Raw genomic sequence first — 19434 nt, 5'->3', positions numbered from 1 at the left:
TTCCGTTACATAAACCATAAAAAATGCATAATAATGTATTCTCAATAATATGATAATGCAACCTAAATTTAGATTATGTGAAGAGAGGGAAATCATTAATGGGCAAGAGATGCAAAATTGTCAGGTGGACAACGTGAAGACATGATTTCGCTATCAGCCACATCCCAGTCAAGAGATTCAGAAATATCAGTGGAAATACATTTTATGTTATCACCAGTCAATCTTGATAAATTTGAATCATATAATATATATTGCTTATGTCATCATTTCGAGATACTGAAATTGCTATCGTAGCATGGAATCCAAATCAATTTCAGTCGGAAACAACTCATCAATCAAATCATAACTATAAACATATATTTAATGATTTCAAGAGTTTAGATCTTATTATACATGATATCAATTTATGCATGGTGATAATAATGTAATTGGAAGATTCTATTTTTAAAGCTTTTTGTATGATTATTGAAAGATATTTTTAATTCACTATTTATCAATTTGAAAAACTATTATTTGATATTTCAATTTTTAGATAATAATAAATTGTTTGTAAAATATAAGTCATTTAAAATAATATCATCTTAAACAAATAAGGAGTATTATATTTCTATTCGTTTTATTTATGTAATTCTGTTTTTCAGATGATGCTTTTAGTTTATCAGAGAAAAAAACATAATATTTTTTTTTCTAAATAAATCAGTTTGTTATATTTTTATAATTGTACATTCAAGAATTCTAATTAAAAAATTAAAGATTGTTATATTTTTAATGGACATTTAAAAATTGAAACTGCAATTCAAAATAATTATTTTAAATATGATATGCAATGAAAATAAATGAAAATAAATATAAATGTATATTTTTAAATCCGATGGTCATTTAGTTTTATTGTATTTTTATTTAATTCTTTATCTTTTAAATGTTAATGTTAGAGTGGCAGAAAATTGAAATTGTTTTGAATTTCTGTGGTTAATGCAAGATAAAATTAGTTTTGACGTTTTCAAGTAATTAAATGCTATTACACACCATGTGTAAAAGGGGTCAGTCGTTGAATGTCTAATATTTGTTTAATGGGCTAACAAATGTATGCCAATATTTCAATATTTTAGAATATGTCACTTAAATACAATTTTGATTATTGTCGTGGGTTAAGAAAATTGAGACAGGGTTGACATTTCTAAAGAACCAAAATAATCGAACGACCCATGAAAGTTTGATAAGGTTAACATATATATCAATGATGGAATCATATTACAGGTGAGTGCAAATTGGTTCAACCGGGTCTACCATTGGATGACTGAGTCTTATACGGAGAGTTGATTATGAATGGGTAAGGGTAGACGTAAAGGGTTTGTATGGTTAAAAGCTGTGCCGTGTTCTCTAATTTCTGTTGTATAACAACGGTCACCTAATTATTAATAAATAGATTTTGAAGAAAATCCTTATCCATTATTCACGACCGTTAACTCCTTTATGCTTAAATTTTGTTGAATTTGCATATCCTACAATCGATATCCTTTCGATCGAGAGTAAGAGAATATATATGATGAATGATGATATTACGTATAGGTAATATCCCCTGTGCGCGGATCTATATTATTTAAAATGTTAGAAAAAATAACTGAAAAGTTGTTACACTACCAATAATTGCTATCGGTATTGTATTCAAAGAGAATAGAAGATAAAAAATAAAATAAATAAATTTAAAAAAATTTCACTATTTTAGGTCAAGAAAAATTATTATTCCCGGAACAAATTATTTTTAAATACATTTTTATTAATTTTATTAGACATTATTTAGGCATCACAAAATGCAATGTTACATACATATTATACTTTTTATATTTAATATATTTAAAAAATACATAGGTACCTATATATTATAATATTTTAACAATGTAATCGCATAATTCGTAAATTTTATATTCGTTATCAATTTTATATAGGATCAAGAGTGATTGTATATTTTTTATTTATTACAACATGTTTTAAATATTACTTATCTATTATTAAATTATCACTTATATAAATAGTTTAGCTTTTATACCTTTTAAATCTTAACATTTTTTACAAACGATTCATAACAAAATAAGTCGTATAGTAAACTAGGTAGTTTTATGCGTTAAAGCCATAGTTATTTATATTCCTACAACGAGTTTCAACAATGAAATACTAACATGTATGGAAATAATTTTCTGGTCACAGTATGTAAATCTAGAGCGTCTGTAATGGCGGGTACGTGCACACAAGATAGAACTCTTCAGCAGAAATACTATGAAGATGAACCCAAGAGACTCGTAAAAGCTCACGAAACCAGAAAATGAATTATTAAAAAAAAAAAAAAAACGTACGTAAATTTATTAGTTATAAAATAAAAAAAAATTATGTTATTGCAGTGTACGACGATAAACAACGTATTAAAGAATCGAAAACCATGTAGCGAAGCGGTAAATACAATATTAGCACTTCGCTACATTAATTGTCAAAATATACTTTACAATAATATTTTAACATATAACTTTATTTTTTCTTTGTATTTCAAATTAGTTAATTGCATTTATTTATGAATTTGTAGGAGGAAAATATAAATCAAATAAACATACATTACTTTTCGTAGCTTACAATAAAATACAATTTATAAAGAAACGAAAATAATGAATTCTTTTATTTTCTGAAAAATATTCATTTTTTTATACATAACTATTTTCTAATATTTAACAAAGATGTGTTTAAATTATTTGCTGAATGCAGTTAATAATTTGTATAAGGTAAACGAGTATTGAATTTATTGTGAACGTTATCATATAGTGCGGCATCAAGTGATACATTATTAAATATTCATGTATATTTAAAAAGACTTCCGAATCGTGCATTTTGATAGTAAATTTGTGATATTTTATGTTTATTACATAAGATAGACATTTTAATAAAATATCAAAAGACATTTAAATATTTAATATGCTATAATAAAATGTATTATTAAGTAGGTACCTATGTTCAATAGCTACATATTTTAACTCTATAAAATATGAAAATAATATTTATTTTTTATTTCATTTCAAAAATGATGCAATATTTTCATTGCTTAAAATTCAATAATAATTGATAAAAACGTTATATTTGTACAAATAACGTAGATAATTTAACCAAACGTGTAATATTGTACCTATTACATTATATTCATATAGTACCAAAATCATTAGATCTTTAATTTATTTTTTCCATCTTTAAAACATTTTAACAGTGCATAGTCATTTTTATTGTTTTTACTTGTCATCAATCTAAATTTCAAAATTTAAATACTTATTATAAGTCTATAAAAAAACTCTTTCGGAAAACTTTAAATTAACTACCTAATAGATTATTATTGAACAAGATTTATCTTTCTGATAATTTATATTGAAACTTAAAAAACTTTAAAATATTTTGTGTACATATATTTCCTCTATACTATACATAGCATTTTTTGTTTTGTTCAACAGATTAAATGTTTCTCACAGCGTGAATTCAATTCTGTTCGGAGACAAAATTAAACTTAGTTATTAAAAAAACAAATACATATATATTAGTCTACCCGACAGTCTGTGTTTTATGAATTATATTTCAGATGGAAACACAATTGAAGCTATTAATCAGAAAATAACGAAAAGAAAGAAATTCGTGACCAGAATAACAATTGCAATGGAGGAAATGGCTCTTTCCGTCTAATTGATAACATTCTTTAAGTAGGCATAAGAGAAAGTAGACAAACAAGGAAAAATTGTTTGTATTTATATAGGATTATGTTTTAAGAATTTAATGTGTCAAATTAATCGAATGGTACAAAATAAATACAATAATATACGGTGTGGTCTAAGATTCATAGTTTTCAAAACCTCCGTAGGTTCATCACATCCATATTTTGCTGGTTGTTTTTATATTTTATTCGTAATAATACAACATCTTAATTTTATTTAATTTGTAATATATTTAAACTTTGACAATACTACGTGATCGTAATAAAGACGATATTTGAAATAAATAAATCTAAACGCGATTAGTCGAAAAAATATATTTTATAAATAGAGATATTTAAAATGTATTTTGAACATTTTTATTTATCAGACAGTTGTGTAAGATATCATAATTGAAACATTTTATCAATACATTGCATTTTAAATCTCGAAGAGTATTTTTTGTATTAATATTATTGTAAAACTATTAAATAAGTACTATTATAAAATGACTAAAATGAGATATAAAATGTAAATATCATGATTATAATTGGCTCGATAAGAAAAATCTGAAATTATTTTAAAATTATCAATTGATAATGTTGTATCAAAACTACATAAAGGGGTATTTAATCAATTAACTGGAAGCCCCAAAATTATGATCCTAATCTCTCTGTATATATTATATAACTTGAATCACTATTATATTATTATACTGTACATAGTTCTATCATATTTCACGTATTCTTGCAGGTGTTTGTGAAATGAGTATAAAGTAGAATGGAGGAATGAAAATTTATGGGATAACTTTTTCGTTATATTATACGATAATGTATGCGGTTCTACCGTAGACACTTGGAACTAAATTTAAGTTAGACACACGTAAGAGTTCAATAGTATAACTCGTGATCACACAACAATTATTTACTAATCATATTGTATATTAATACAAAATTTGAATATTTGTTTATAATGAATGAATAAAACCTACGAATAGATAACAATATTATAAAGATTCACCGAATTGTAATTGTAATTGTATTGTATTTTTATTTTTTAGATTTGTTGAAATGCTAAAATGAAATTCATGTCACATACCTCTAGGCCAGTTGAGTCGTACAGGTTCTGTAGATCTGGACCCACATTTTCCAGAATACATCTTCTCTCTTCCAAAAAATCTAAAAAAATAAATATTATTTCAATAAAATAAAAATAAAATATAATTGACAAGTTTTCTAAATAGAAAATAGTTATTTTATAACATTAATTTAAAGAATGGAAATTTAATATTAGTTATATTATAACAATAATATAAAAAATTGAATCAAATTCAGTGTTATATATTTTACAAATAATCGTTTTATTGACATAACTTTGTAGTGTTAATAATAGTTCGAGAACTACGTTTAATATATTTGCTGTAGATTTTAATCCAATCTTAAAATATTGTATGTACGACAGTCGTAGTAGAACATTTTGAATATTGGCTATTTGTTATACATGGCTATCTATAAATATTCATTAATAAATTGTATCAATGCAATTATCTAATATCACTTAAGATTCTAATATATTTTAAATACTCTTTAAAGTTCCCTCTAAAAACATACTAATTTACTTGTGGAGACTGCTAAAATAGAAAGGTACATTATTCAGGTTAAACTAGTGTTCCAGTTAAAATTTTTAAAAAGATTTGTATTCAAATTCTTTTTACCTTTTTAAATTTTTTTATTGAAAAAATATTTTACGTTTTAATTTTCCAATTATCGAAGAAGTCTGAAGTCCCTTTTGCTTTTTTGATAAAATAATGAATTTCTTAGTAGATATCTAAGTTATATTAAATCTATATTAAAAAAATGTTTAGTATCGATTTTTACCTTATAACATTATCCCAGGTTATATATTAAAATAAAAAATTTGTTCTAAAATTCAGATACTTGTAATGTATATATAAAATTATACGAACAACGGCATTAATCTTTCATTCCTTAACTGTACATTTGATATAATTTTGAACTCAAGGAAAATGTATGATACATAAATACTATATTTTTAAACACTTAATTTAGATTCTGAGCGGCGTGGAGCGATAGGAATGTATTGATTTTATCATGATGTGTGTATGTGTTTTTTTTGTGTCTGTCATCACGTTTTGGGGCAGTAAAAGTGCTTCGATTTTCGACTTCAGTACCTACCACGTTCGATCAGAAAGTAGTTCTCTAGTAGTAGTAATCTAGTTGGTACTTTGAGGGGTCAAAAATAAAAAATTCTCAATATTTTTCTAAATAATCGGGATAAACAAACTAAAAATTAAAACGGGAATTTTTACGCACAGTCAGTTTTTGACAAAATCGATTTTGATTTTTGATGTAACTTTAAAAAAAATGAACATAGATACATGAAATTTTCACCGAATGTTTATATAAGTATATCTATTTACCATGCAATTTTCGATCATTATAAGTTTTTTAAAATTAATATTGATAAAAATTTATTTGTTGAAGCTTGAAATTTTAATACAGGGCTCCTAACATATTGTTACAATAGCAGTTGAAAAATAAAAGAAATATATAGTTACAAATTTTTTTATAAGCATTCAAAGTTTGAATTTTGACATCAGTTTCCGCTCAGAATCGTTTTTCGTTACAAAGATATACTATCATTGGGTTAAAATTTAATTCCATCCATTACAGTAACCCACTTGTACATACTGTACCCGCTTTTTATATAATGATTGTGTTTTAGTTTTATTATGTTATACGAGAACCACATTTTTCCCACAAAAATTGTTAATTAGAGAAGGTATATTAAATTTTTAAATTTTGATGTAAACATAAATTATGAAATGTATTTGTGAATATTGAATATATTTTAGTCTGGCACTTATCATATGAGTATTCAGATAATTTTTATAAATAATTAAATGCTAATAACTTGTTATCGATTAGTGATTAGTGATTACTATTAGTTTCAAATTATCATATCCGTCATATTTCCTTAACCTATCATCATGAATTATTAATAATATGTTAAATGTTATAATATTCAGAATTTACCTATATCTATAAATTTTTAAATATAGCCATCGAGTATTTTTAAGTGTTTAGAAAATCAAGATTTTGAATAAAATATGCAACGAAAATGATAGAATAATCGTGCTGAATGAGTTAGGTACACAATACACAGTTCCTGAACTTGATGAAAACAAAATCTGGATGTCCCGTGTTAAACCACCATCATAGAATATTACGAAATTAATGAATTTAAGGATAATCGCTTCCTATGACAATTTCACCAAAAATCGTCACTTTAGGATACCACATAGTATGCATAGTTTCCACGTCTTGTATAAACATGGTCGAGTCATCATATTTCGTACGAGGACCAATTATCGATTTTTCGTAGCTATTGTAATTTGTAACCAACGCTTTTCATATTAGAAAATAGTGGTGTTCATTGTATAACCCCAACTTTAAAGTTTCAATGTTTGCGTTGTTAACTCTAAGGCCTCCAAAATGTTTATAATTCTGTGTTGTATTGCTGAAAAAAATTAGGCATACCTCCCCAAGTAGGTATTATAATATTTACCAAACTTCCATTAAATAAAAACTAATAAAGCAACAAAATAATACGGTATATTAATTTCTTATAAACACAACTCAGATTCATAAAATTTCGTTTAACAGTAATCAAAAGTCAAAGAAATGAAAAGTTCAAGTGAATTTTAATCAAAATCATAAGCATATGAAACTACAATCATCATTTTTATGTTTATTCCATAAAGTAAGTGAGAGAATAATTTCACTTTACCACGGTTTGAAATTTGTAATTTTCTTATAGTATATATTATACATTTTCTAATAAACTTAACAAATATTATTTTTAATTATTTTAAAATAACATTTGATTATCATTTTAAGGTTGAAATGTTGTTATGCACCTATATTAAAGTACTTTACTGAAATATAGTATTACACCCGTTTAACGTGACAAATTGTATTAGTGTTTGAACGATCTCGTTGTTTAAATGTATAGGGGTATTACAAAAATTAAAAATTAAGTTTTTTTCACATTTTATAAACTTGTTGATTTTTAAATAAACTTAAAATTAATTTTAATGAAATTGAATCTTTGCTCTATGCAGTTTATAGTAAAAAAAAATAGTAAATAATAATAATATAATAATACAAGTCGGTGAAATCCTTCTGCTGTATAAAGCTATTAATGTTAAATGTATAGGTTTTAAATTAGCCCTCTTAATGTTAACAGCACAACTATGATAGGCACTCATGAAACACATCCGACAAACTTGTTGGACATTGTTGGATCAATCTCATAATTTGTTGGACATTATTTTTGCCGGTAGAGCTTTCGACACTTTTGTGCTGCCAAATATACTACAACAGCACAACTTTATGTCAGCAAAGTTTCACCTCTATAAAAAAGGTCAAACGTGAATTTTTGGACATTGTTGGGCATTATTTTCTCGGGGAGAGCTGTTTTCTAAGTTGTGCTTGTCTGCAAGGTTGAAAAAGCTCTCCCAGTGAAAATAATATCCAACAAATTGTCAGATTGGTCCATCAGTGTTCAAAAATTCACGCTTGACCTTTTTTATAGAGGTGAAACTTTGCTGACATAAAGTTGTGGTGTTGTAGTATATTTGGCAGCACAAAAGTGTCTAAAGCTCTACTGGCGAAAATAATGTCCAACAAATTCTGGAATTGATCCAACAATGTTCAATAAGTTTGTTGGATGTGTTTCATGAGTGTGTCTGTCATAGTTGTGCTGCTAACTTTAAGAGGGTGGTTCATCCATGAAATTGCAGATATTTGGATCTAGATCGGTTTGATGGGTTTCAATCATAGAATAAGAACTAAAAAAGATATGAGCAAAGATGGTATGCTAGTTTTTATTCCTAATAAAATTTTTATCTATTTCTTTGTTAGTAGTACGATGTGCTTGTGGAACTTTTTTTCTCAAAAACTTTATGCATATTAAAATATTATTAATTATTATGATGAATGATAATATATTATTAACTTATAACTTAAAAGTCATACCCACCTACCAAATAATGTTATGAATAAATTCATAAATAGGTTAAATTTTAAATTGTAATAATTGTAAAACTTATAGTAAAACCTGCGGTATGAAAAAATTAATTTAAAATCAAATTGGTAATTTTTGTTGTGACTATATCTACTTTAAATTTTAAGAGTTATATTTTTTTGTTGATAATTTCCACATATTTTACTATTGAATTATTTTATATCTACTAATTAAATATTAATCAATGATTTTCATTTGCTAAAATATCTTTCGCTATTATAATTGTTGTTATAATTTTAATGACAATTTTAAGAAGAATTCGTAACAATTAACAGATACAATTTTCAACTGGAAATGTGTCACCTACCAGTGTCCCAACTACCAAGGCATTTCTATTGAAATAGTATTATGCACTTCGAAATAATATTAGTAATAATTATTATAATAATAATAATTAATAACAATAAGACAATAATAATGTTAGAAATGCTACTATTGTGTATACAATGGCTTAAGGTACATACAACTAGGTAATAGGTATATCTTAAGCCCTGGAGTATACAATATATGTTCGTTGACATGCCAGTTCGTGACCCTACGTTGCTGTGTGGTAATAAATAACACAATTATATATAGTGTTGTTGGTATACACCGATAATATACAACAATATTACGACACATATTCCCAGATTGGCATTTTGAAAATTGAACGATGTATTGAATGCACAGGCAATACGGCACCGAAAAACGAGAGAGGATTAATTATATATTGTAATGATCATCGCTATAACAATAACAAAATGTCTGAATTTAACATCGTAGTAGACCACGTTGTCTAGCACTATTACTATTTGATAACCTAATAATATATTATTAGCAAACAATCTCTTTTATAAAAAAAAATTAAGATAGGTTCTATAACGATTTGTATATTATTTACTTAAAAGACTACGTCACGTAAGTCTAAATATTTGGCCTTGTATAAGAAGCTTGATTTTAAATGGTTACCATACAAGTAGGTACGTAAAAAGTTTTCACAAAATTTAAATCCAGGGAATAAACCATTTTGATAATTGTAATTCTTTTCTATACCAAGCGATAAGTCTATAGGTACCTTTTCTTGTTTCTTTCAACATCACAATCGGTAAAGGTAATAACAAAACATAGGCAAGAAGATACGTTGTATTCAGTAATGTTTGTCCTGCTACCTGGGAAAGAAGTACAAGAAATTACATGACCGAAGTAATCATAAGTCGCTTTAGGTCGTTCGACAATAGGATGCTTGCGTTCGTGGACAGTAGTAATGGCTACTATCTTAGGAAATTTTGTTGAGACGACAAAATTATTAAGAAAAAACTGTCAAAATTAGCGGAGAATGTGATCTGAACCTTAACGTTTATAAAACAAAACACATGATAATTACGTGAAAAATTGAAATCATGCAATAGAAAAAAATATTAGGTTGGAAGATTCTAAGTTGAGAAGGCTATCACATTTAAAATATTTGTGATTCAAAATAATTATTGAAGTGAAAATAGAGGTATCGACGAAAATACACTAGCGACTATGAACTAAAACAAGTTTTTAAATCAAATACCTCTTTGCCCCCTTTAAAATAACACTAACAAGAAGGATGTACTTATATGACATTAACACGACGGTAAAAAGTGTTGCATGGATCCGAGCGAGGCCTTTTGAGAAAAACAAAGACGATTAGACTTGATAGCATGTTCGAGAGAAATGTCATTCAAAAAATATATGGCTCAATGTTTGATATTCAAATCAATGAATGAAGAATATTGAATCATGATTAACACCAAAATAGTTTAGATTTATTATGAAATAACATCATATTAATCAAAAGTCAAAACTTTAAGGAAAATATAATGTAGAAACTTAAATGGATTGCTTTGTATATTCCAGTATTAGTTCGTGGTTGAGAGGATATACATTTTTAATGATTTAGTAATTATGACAAACGTTATTGATAATAAATAATGGTTTGATTGTTAATATGATACAACTTTATTTAATTTATCTGCTAGTTTCAATTGACGCGCATAACATGATTATATTTTTGTTAATTTTCTTTTCTTTTAAAGTTTTTATTAATTTTTATATTCACATAATTGCATTATAATAGTGGTATTTTTATAACAATGTTAAAATATATTTCTCAATTATAGAAAAATTGTTTTGTATTATTAAGTTTAAAAATGCCAGGTGAAGAATAAGTGAATATAAAGTATATTTTATGAACTTTAAATTCTTTTTAGCCAAAATCTTGTTAGCATAATATTTAGGTAAATGTAGGCCAATGAGGATTGAATTTAATTTTCCAACTATAGCCGTGAACGTCTCTTGTAATAATATATAAGAATAAAAAATTGCCAAAAAAAGATAACATTTTATTACACATGATATTTATTATTTACTTCGCTAGATGTATTTTTTACTAGACAAAAACTCACAAACTTAGAGATGATCAATATTTGACATAACACTATTTGAGTTAAAAATTAAACATTTGAATTATTAACGAAGTTGATAGTGTCGTTTTGTGTCAGCAAAAGATACGCTGGGTTGTAATAACGAGATGATTTCTAAGCGATGTACCATTTCCACCCATAATTCATTTGACGTCCGCTTCCCATTAATTACTTTTAATTCGAAGATATAATAACGTTTTGAAAATAACCCCGTACGTCATAATCAGATTAAATTAGACGAGATGTTTAATGTTTACGTACCAATTCAGATAACATTTAGTCGAGTCTTAAATTAATATAAGAACAATAATGAATCCTATCCATTATTTTGATTAATTCCGATTATACGCTGTTACATTTACCGTAATCGAAACTTATATTATAAATGCTATAATATCATATGCACAAAATAATAATATGTTTGCTATATGTGAAAGAAAAATGCTTATGAACTAAATAACATAATATATTTAAAATATTTTATTCTAAGTTATTGAACCGTAATATACCATGCGTATAAATTATAAAAATATTTGTTATTAAAATGATCCATTATCATTATTTTGATATATTTAAAAACTTTTTACATTTTTCTTTTTAAAGTTTTTAGATACTCGACGTTCTATATTATATTTTGTTCATACATTCAAAATTGCTACCTATCGGTTTTTGGTATATATTATTATTATAGACTAAAAATGAAATTCGGATTTCGTATTTTAAATTATTATAATTTATAACACATAATGCATATCTATACTCTCGTTGCGTCAATATCCAATATTGAATAAAATATAGTTTACCAGATATAAAAAATAAATGTCAAGTTTAAAGAAATATAGTGGATCTATACAAACGATCTATAATTTACCCATAAATATATTCCGATATTTTAATTAACTTTAACAAAAATTTACTACAGAAGTTATATAATTCTGAACATATTGGTAACGTAGACACTATATCAACGCATGTGAATACAAAAACTATAATTAGTTTACTTCATAATAATTGTATTAAAACGTGGTATACCATTCGAAAACAAAAAGTTTTTTATTAAATTTAAAAAGTATTAATGTTTTCATATTGGAAAAAAGAATATGCCAAGATATGTAAAAAATATTTTAAAATAATAAATCGTTAATTTGAATTAATAAAGTGTATTTTCTATTCTTTTAATTTCGTTGACATACAGTATTAATATGAACAACGACAAAAAATGATTATGTAAGAGAATTAAGATATTTTCACTTAGAATAAAAATTAAGTTCTATTTTAAACGTGGCATTTTACTGACCTTCATAAATTACCTAGGCTATTAAACTTTAGGTTACAACTTGTTTATTGCATTCTTATAATTTGTGACGTATCATTATCCTACATAACTTGAACAATAATTTATTGATTAAACGTAATAGTGTAAATGGCAATAACTGAATTACCACTAGATTAAATATTGAATATTCTGAATAAAAAAACACAGCAATTTTGAATTTAGAAAAAATAAAAACAAATACCTAATCTTACTACATGTATATGTGGTATAATAATTAATGAAATGTATGACATAGGAATTGAATAAATATATGTATATAATATAATATATAATAGTGGACACCAAAAATCTATATCGGTTTATCATATTATATTGACCTTAAAAGCAATAATCAAACAAATTAAAAGACTAATTAATTATAAACTATTAAACAATAACAATCTACCTAGCATACTATTATATTGGCGATTTTTTTTGTACTTGGTTCCTACATAGTCGTTGGAAGTATATGTTATTATTCGATGTATTCGTTATGCATGAATTCTTATAATTTTTATTTAATAATATTGATAAAAAAAAAAACTATAAAAATCACAGTGTTAGACACCTGCCGATAAAAAGTGGGTAACAATTTTATTAATCATCATTTGCATTTAAATTTGTATTTATCTCACGCTTAAAATGAAATGAATCATTTTCATGTTTATTGAATGAGTTCCTGCTGTGAATCTCCTATACTTTATAAATGCCTTATTTTCACAATTTCATCAATTGTTTATTTCTAGAATATCCGTTATGTAACATTTCCATTCGCTTCACATATTTTTCTCTTTTTTTTTATAGTTATGATATTATTACGTTGTTTCAAAACTGGCATACATCGTTTTATTATATTATAGTTAATAATAAATAAAATATTATGATTTATAAATAAAATAGGAAATTAAAATATTAATACCCAACTTTTGCAGTGATACGAATAAATAAATACATTCCTGTCTATTGAAATTATTTATTGCGTCATCATAAAAATATGTTATGATATATAGCTTTTGAATTTCTTAAATTATGGATAAAAAATTGAACACCTCTTTTTGATAATATAAATATTATGAGCATTTTTATATCAAGTGTTATTTGATATTTTCCAAAAAGGAATGGTTTTATTTTTGTCAAATGTAAATGTTGAAATGTGTTTATATTTATCTACCAAATCGTAAAATTATGTTTCTATATTAATTTTATGAAATATTGATTTTTATGAAGTTTTGATTGATTGATTGATTTTTACTTTTATTTTTTAATCAAACTAAAAAAATTCGAATCGGCTAACGTACTAAACATGAATTATTCAGTTACGTATTTAGGCATCTATGAATTAGATCCAATACGTGTGTTATCAAGATCATTTTTTTTTCTTAATTTCTCAAAATTTCAGGAGTATAATAATTTATACGAAATAAACATAATGTGGTTAAACTTTTAATTAAACAAATTTATGAAATCGTTCAACACTGGGTACCTTTAGTTGCTTTTAGTTTTAATGTTATCCATACATTTATATACAGTATTACAGTAAATAATCATATAGTTTTTGGTGCTTAAATAATAGCATAATAATGTATTTATCTACCCATATATTTTATGATATAATATTTATGAGTAAATATTGTAAATCCCGCTTTACAGGTAATGGAGTTGTACACTGTGCTTTTAAGAGTTTATTCAATACTGAGTTTTCATTGCATTCTTTTCAATTTTTTTGTTTACGCACCATTACCAATAGTTCGGCACCAAGTCACAATAATGCACTGGGGCATAGTTAACGATGTATAAACTACCTACTGCATTAGTATTTCACAAGATGAAAATTATTTTATCATTGACCAGTGTCAGTGTAACATTTACTTAATATTTGAACACTTATTAAGTAATAATGTTTTTGAACATATTTTTCAGGACACAATCTCTGTGGAAAACTTATCGAAATAATGAATATTTATAACTGTGACTCTCAGAAGTGAGGTCGCTGAATGGAAAGATCTTGGTTATGTCGACATAAACTGTAATTTATGAGGAAGCTTTAGTATTCTAGTAATAAGTTCACATAACTTATAAAACTTAATAAGTACTTTAAAAACAAATATGACGTATTTCCGTATTATTTTCAGAACAGTGTAAGTATAGTGTATGTATATGACTAAGTTATAATTAATATTTATTTAAAACACTCCCACTTCTTTATCAATTTTTTCTGGAACTTAAAAATATTAAGGCAAATAATAAGACTCATAAATACACTTTCAAAAACGCGATTTTTTAAACAAGAAATAAATTGAGTCAAACTATAAGATTTTATCGAACTGGAATTAATGTAAATTAACTTTTAGCTGTGAATTAAAAATATGGAAGTAGGTAGTTGAAAAAATGAATAACGGTTGATTACAAAATATTATGCTTATGTACATATAAAAAAAAAAAACGCTTCAGGACGCTCAACAATGAAATTAAACGAATTCAAAATTGTCTAAAAGGCTATCTGCAGATACTCTAGCATGAAAATCCAGACACAGCAAAATTAATCCTGATATTGCACTTTTAAGATTATACATTTTAAAATTCAAAAAAGTACCTACATCAATAGCGTTAATGATTAAAATATTATAATAGAGTAAACAACTATTGATTATTACTTACTAGGAGCAACTAGTCATGTATTATACTTTAATTTACAATTGTTTTAACAGAAATAATACCATAACTGGCTATTTATTTAATAACTATTTTAAATTTTAACGTTCTTCAAAATATAATTCTTTAATTTTCAAATGTGGCACAAGTTACTGGAGTGCTTTATAATATTTTTTAACATATTGTTTTAGACATTAAAGGTCACTCGATAGCTGATTAGGACAATTGGAATAATTATTTATCTTGAAACAATTCCTCAAGCTATTTAATTTTATAACATGTTCGAGGGAAATCAATTTATAAATGTGTAATGTCAGGGTGTTTATACAAAGAAAACAGAAAATTTACAAGTAGTTCTGAATTCTTACTCTAAACATATCCATGCTTGCATAATGTTTACGTTAATTTGTTTTCTGAATTAAATACTTAGCGTTAATATCTAAAAAAAAATTCGTAAGATTATGAAATGTTTCAAATACAATTTTTGCCCAATAGTTGTCCAAATATTTTTAATCTATATTCGTAGAAGTGTTGTAAAGATCTTTACTGTAAAGAGCTACTTAAACTCTAATAAAAAATATGTTATAAAAAAAAAAAAAATACTATCACAGAAAAACCAACAAATTTATTTTTTATAGAGCTCAAAATTTTAAAAAATAGTGTACTAAAATCTTATTATACCGAGAAATGACTTCAGCAGTAAGTTTGAGAAAATTGAGTTGGAAATTAACCTCAGAAAACTATGATAATATAATTTGATTATGTCTTTTTAGTTATTATTGCTTATTCAACAGATAAACAATAATTATTTTTATTCCATGGACTACGTTTTATACTTTTTCATTACATTTTTAAGCTGCTTAAATTTATTAAAGACAAATAGGTTCCAACAAACATAGAAAAGTTATCTGAATTCAATATGTTGAAGCTTAAGATTAAGTTATATTAATACTAGCAATGTATAGTTATTGAAATTATTTTTTACTTAACGAGCTATCATAATCTTTTTATACCAAAATTACTTGAAACATATCGTATAATTCTTGAGTTCAGTGTTTAAATAATTTTGTTTAAAGTTTGAAGCTGTTACTTTAACTGCATATTTTAATTATATATGAAATTTAACATTTACACAGATATAAGTATACAACATAATTATATAAAATTTGTTATAGGTTGGAATGTATCTAATGTTGCTTTTAATTTATTATAGTTTTATATTATAACTTGCTGAACCCATGCATTTCGTAGCCCGTTAAAAATCCTCTTCTTTTATGGCTCAAACTGTGTATTAAATTCGTTTCTTGTAATTATGCTAGTAGTATGTTTGTATACATATAGATAGACAAGCTGATCACGTGCACTTCGTTGCCCGTTAAATGTACTAAATCTATATGACTCAAACTTTGTTCAATTCGCTATTTAATAATCGGCGTATGGTGTTCAAAACTTATCTTAACTTTTCCGTTACCTGGAATACAAATTCTGATTCGCAAAAGTATAATATTATCAGGTACGCAATCTATCTGCGGTAGATCGCAGACCTTGCTGTTTGTACGTAAGTGTATGATGAACTCTAAAGTATTAATGTTATACCAAGTTTGTCGTTTTAACTTAATTCTACTAATGGTGGATTAATATAATCATTCAATACAAAATCCTTGATTATGCTAACAGTATATTTTTATACATAGGTATTATAAATAAATAGATAGCTTAATTACCTGACGTAGTACGTGGAAAAAATAGTGATTTATACTGTAAGTGATAGCCACTTTCTTTTGTCGAATTTTTCATTTTGATAATTCTAATCGCATGTGCAGATGACAACTCTCTCTCTGTCTGATTCATATAAAAATTTAGCTAACGCAAGTTCATTAAAATAAAAAATAAGACGAAAGAAAGTGGTGAATACAACTTAATATCTAAATTGAAATAGGCCGACAACTAATAAAACTCATACCTCGCGTTTTATACTAAACTTAAAAAAAACTACGTTCTTTGAAAAGTAATTTTTATTATTTTTGAAAAATGCTACATAACTACCGATAAACCAATATTTCTTTGTAAAATATATTATCAGTATTTTCACCAGGGGCATATATGTATAAGTTTTTTTCTGAGCTTACACGGTAGCAGGCGACATAAAAGGTGCAAGATAGGGCACTTGTCCCCCCCCCCCTCCATGGACAAAAAATAATATGAATTGACTGTACCTATATATATATATATATGTATATGTCAATACAAATATAACATGAATATTTACATTCATATATGAAAACTGAAAATTACATTAAATCTTTTTTTTATTTTGACCCTCCTTAAAATTTTACCTATGGGCGCCCATATTGGGATATATACAATTTGACCACTCGCTGAGCCGGTAAGAATTTCAGCTTCAATAAGATTTTTTCAAAGATAATATTTTTAATCTCGTTCCATTGCACAATTTGGGAGCATTTAAATTTTGCATGAGAATAATAGGCGCACCAATTTTTAAATCACGTTTGTGTGGGGGAGACCTGATGAATTTAATAAGTTAAAAAAAAATAAAAATGAAACCCGAACATCATAAGCATAAGCGTCGGCCGTCTAACACGCTGGGTGATCAGGGAGGATCGAATTATAGTGATTGTGGAAACCCAGAATGCTTGCCATGTTGCCAAGTCTACGTAACAGACCATTATTTACAATAATTTATAACTCCTTTGTTTATTAAGTTAGAGAATCGATCAATGCCATAAACCTTCTCCGCAATGAGCTCTTCAATTAAAAAAAAAAAATCATAACGATCGGTTCAGTAGTTTCCGAGAACATATGCCTCAAAGGTTTTTATTTTCAAATTTATATGATAGATAACGATTAAAATATATTAAGAAATGATTTTACAACGATATTCAATTTAGTATATCATTATGAATATTTAATCGTTTTATCGAGAAAAGTCTGACTATCCAAATATTCAATTGAATGATATTTATTAAATGGCCTTTGGATACACAATAAAATATATTTTTTCTTCTTATTTCTGGTGCGTACATAAATAAATCCGAAGGTTTTCCGTCACGTGAATATCCCACATGACACATACAGCTGTCTATGTGAGAAACATGGATTTTCCAAATTCATTCCTCACACTTGTAGCGATTGTCCTTGAACTTTGTTGATAGTCATTGCAAGGGCGAGTCGCACTGGACTCTGCAAACGTTTGAATTCGAAAGGTTAGGTTATCTGTTGGAATCATTAAGATGTGTGGTAACAGTACATCTTCACCTTTAAACTTTCCATTTAAAATTGTAGCTTTCATAATGTTGTTCAACTTTTTCACTGAAAGCCTGCTACTATTACAGAGGCGTGGTTGATTGATTTCTTAGAAGAATGATCGACACGTCAAATTTCGATTTTAGAACGTGCGGTGTAATATTTAGCAGGTCAAGTGAATGTAAAAATTCAGTTGGATATTTGACAACTTCGTCTTTATTCATTACGGTATCGATGGATTGGTACGTTGTCGTGACATCACCTAGAATTTTGTTTTGAATGGTGATAATGATTATATTTACATCATAGTTTTTGGCTGCCAATATAACCTGTGTACTGAGCCATTGATGATTTTTGTGGTAGATTTGGAAAAATGAATACGTCAATTATCTCATTGGTCGTTGTTGTTATTTTACAGAAATTTGTTGGGAATATGATGAATTGTGTTGATTCATCGTAAGCTATAATTTTCCATTCCGCATTCTTAGCAATTGTTTTGCGAAACCATCGGCTCTGACGCATCATTTTGTAGATGCACACGCATATTTGTTTCGTATTTCATATCGGTTTCCAATCTTGCATCTCGTTGCTCAGTTGTTTTAGATTAACGGAATCGAGCTTGACGTTTTCTGGCTGTTTCCAATCTTGCATATCTTTGCTCGATTGTTGCTGAAGCTTGTATTACCATTTTATTTTGTGCTCGAGGCGTAGAACTACAGAGCGATATCTTTTTGGAAGGTTTAAGAAATGACGTTATTAATTATTTCTTTCGCACTAATAGCAACTTATAAATAAACACAAATGTCCATCGTAAATTTCAAAATTTCTGTTTGTGCATCTTCCGGGGTTGATTCTATCATGTCCATACATATCTCCGTATCAAATTTCGTCGCAATCGGTCCAGCCGTTTAGGAATGTATTAAGAACAAATAGACAACATAAATCCATTTAT

The 19434-nt window shown here is 26.3% G+C and overlaps 2 protein-coding genes across 4 annotated transcripts in view; one reads left to right on the top strand and one right to left on the bottom strand.

Annotated features, from left to right (window-relative positions):
* Positions 1-19434, top strand: part of LOC149058366 (uncharacterized) — a 476835-nt gene that overhangs the window by 317686 nt on the left and 139715 nt on the right. The gene's annotated exons all lie outside the window — the stretch shown is intronic.
* Positions 1-19434, bottom strand: part of LOC107165554 (protein qui-1) — a 214897-nt gene that overhangs the window by 77271 nt on the left and 118192 nt on the right. Inside the window, exon 3 of the mRNA XM_089220722.1 lies at positions 4812-4891. Coding sequence (XP_089076848.1) covers positions 4812-4891 — 80 coding nt within the window. The remainder of the gene's footprint in view (positions 1-4811; positions 4892-19434) is intronic.

Source organism: Diuraphis noxia, unplaced genomic scaffold (genome assembly GCF_037042655.1).
Source record: "Diuraphis noxia isolate RWA-SAM2 unplaced genomic scaffold, SU_Dnox_SAM2 contig0002, whole genome shotgun sequence".
Taxonomy (NCBI): domain Eukaryota; kingdom Metazoa; phylum Arthropoda; class Insecta; order Hemiptera; family Aphididae; genus Diuraphis; species Diuraphis noxia.
This window is presented reverse-complemented; position numbering and strand designations above follow the sequence as displayed.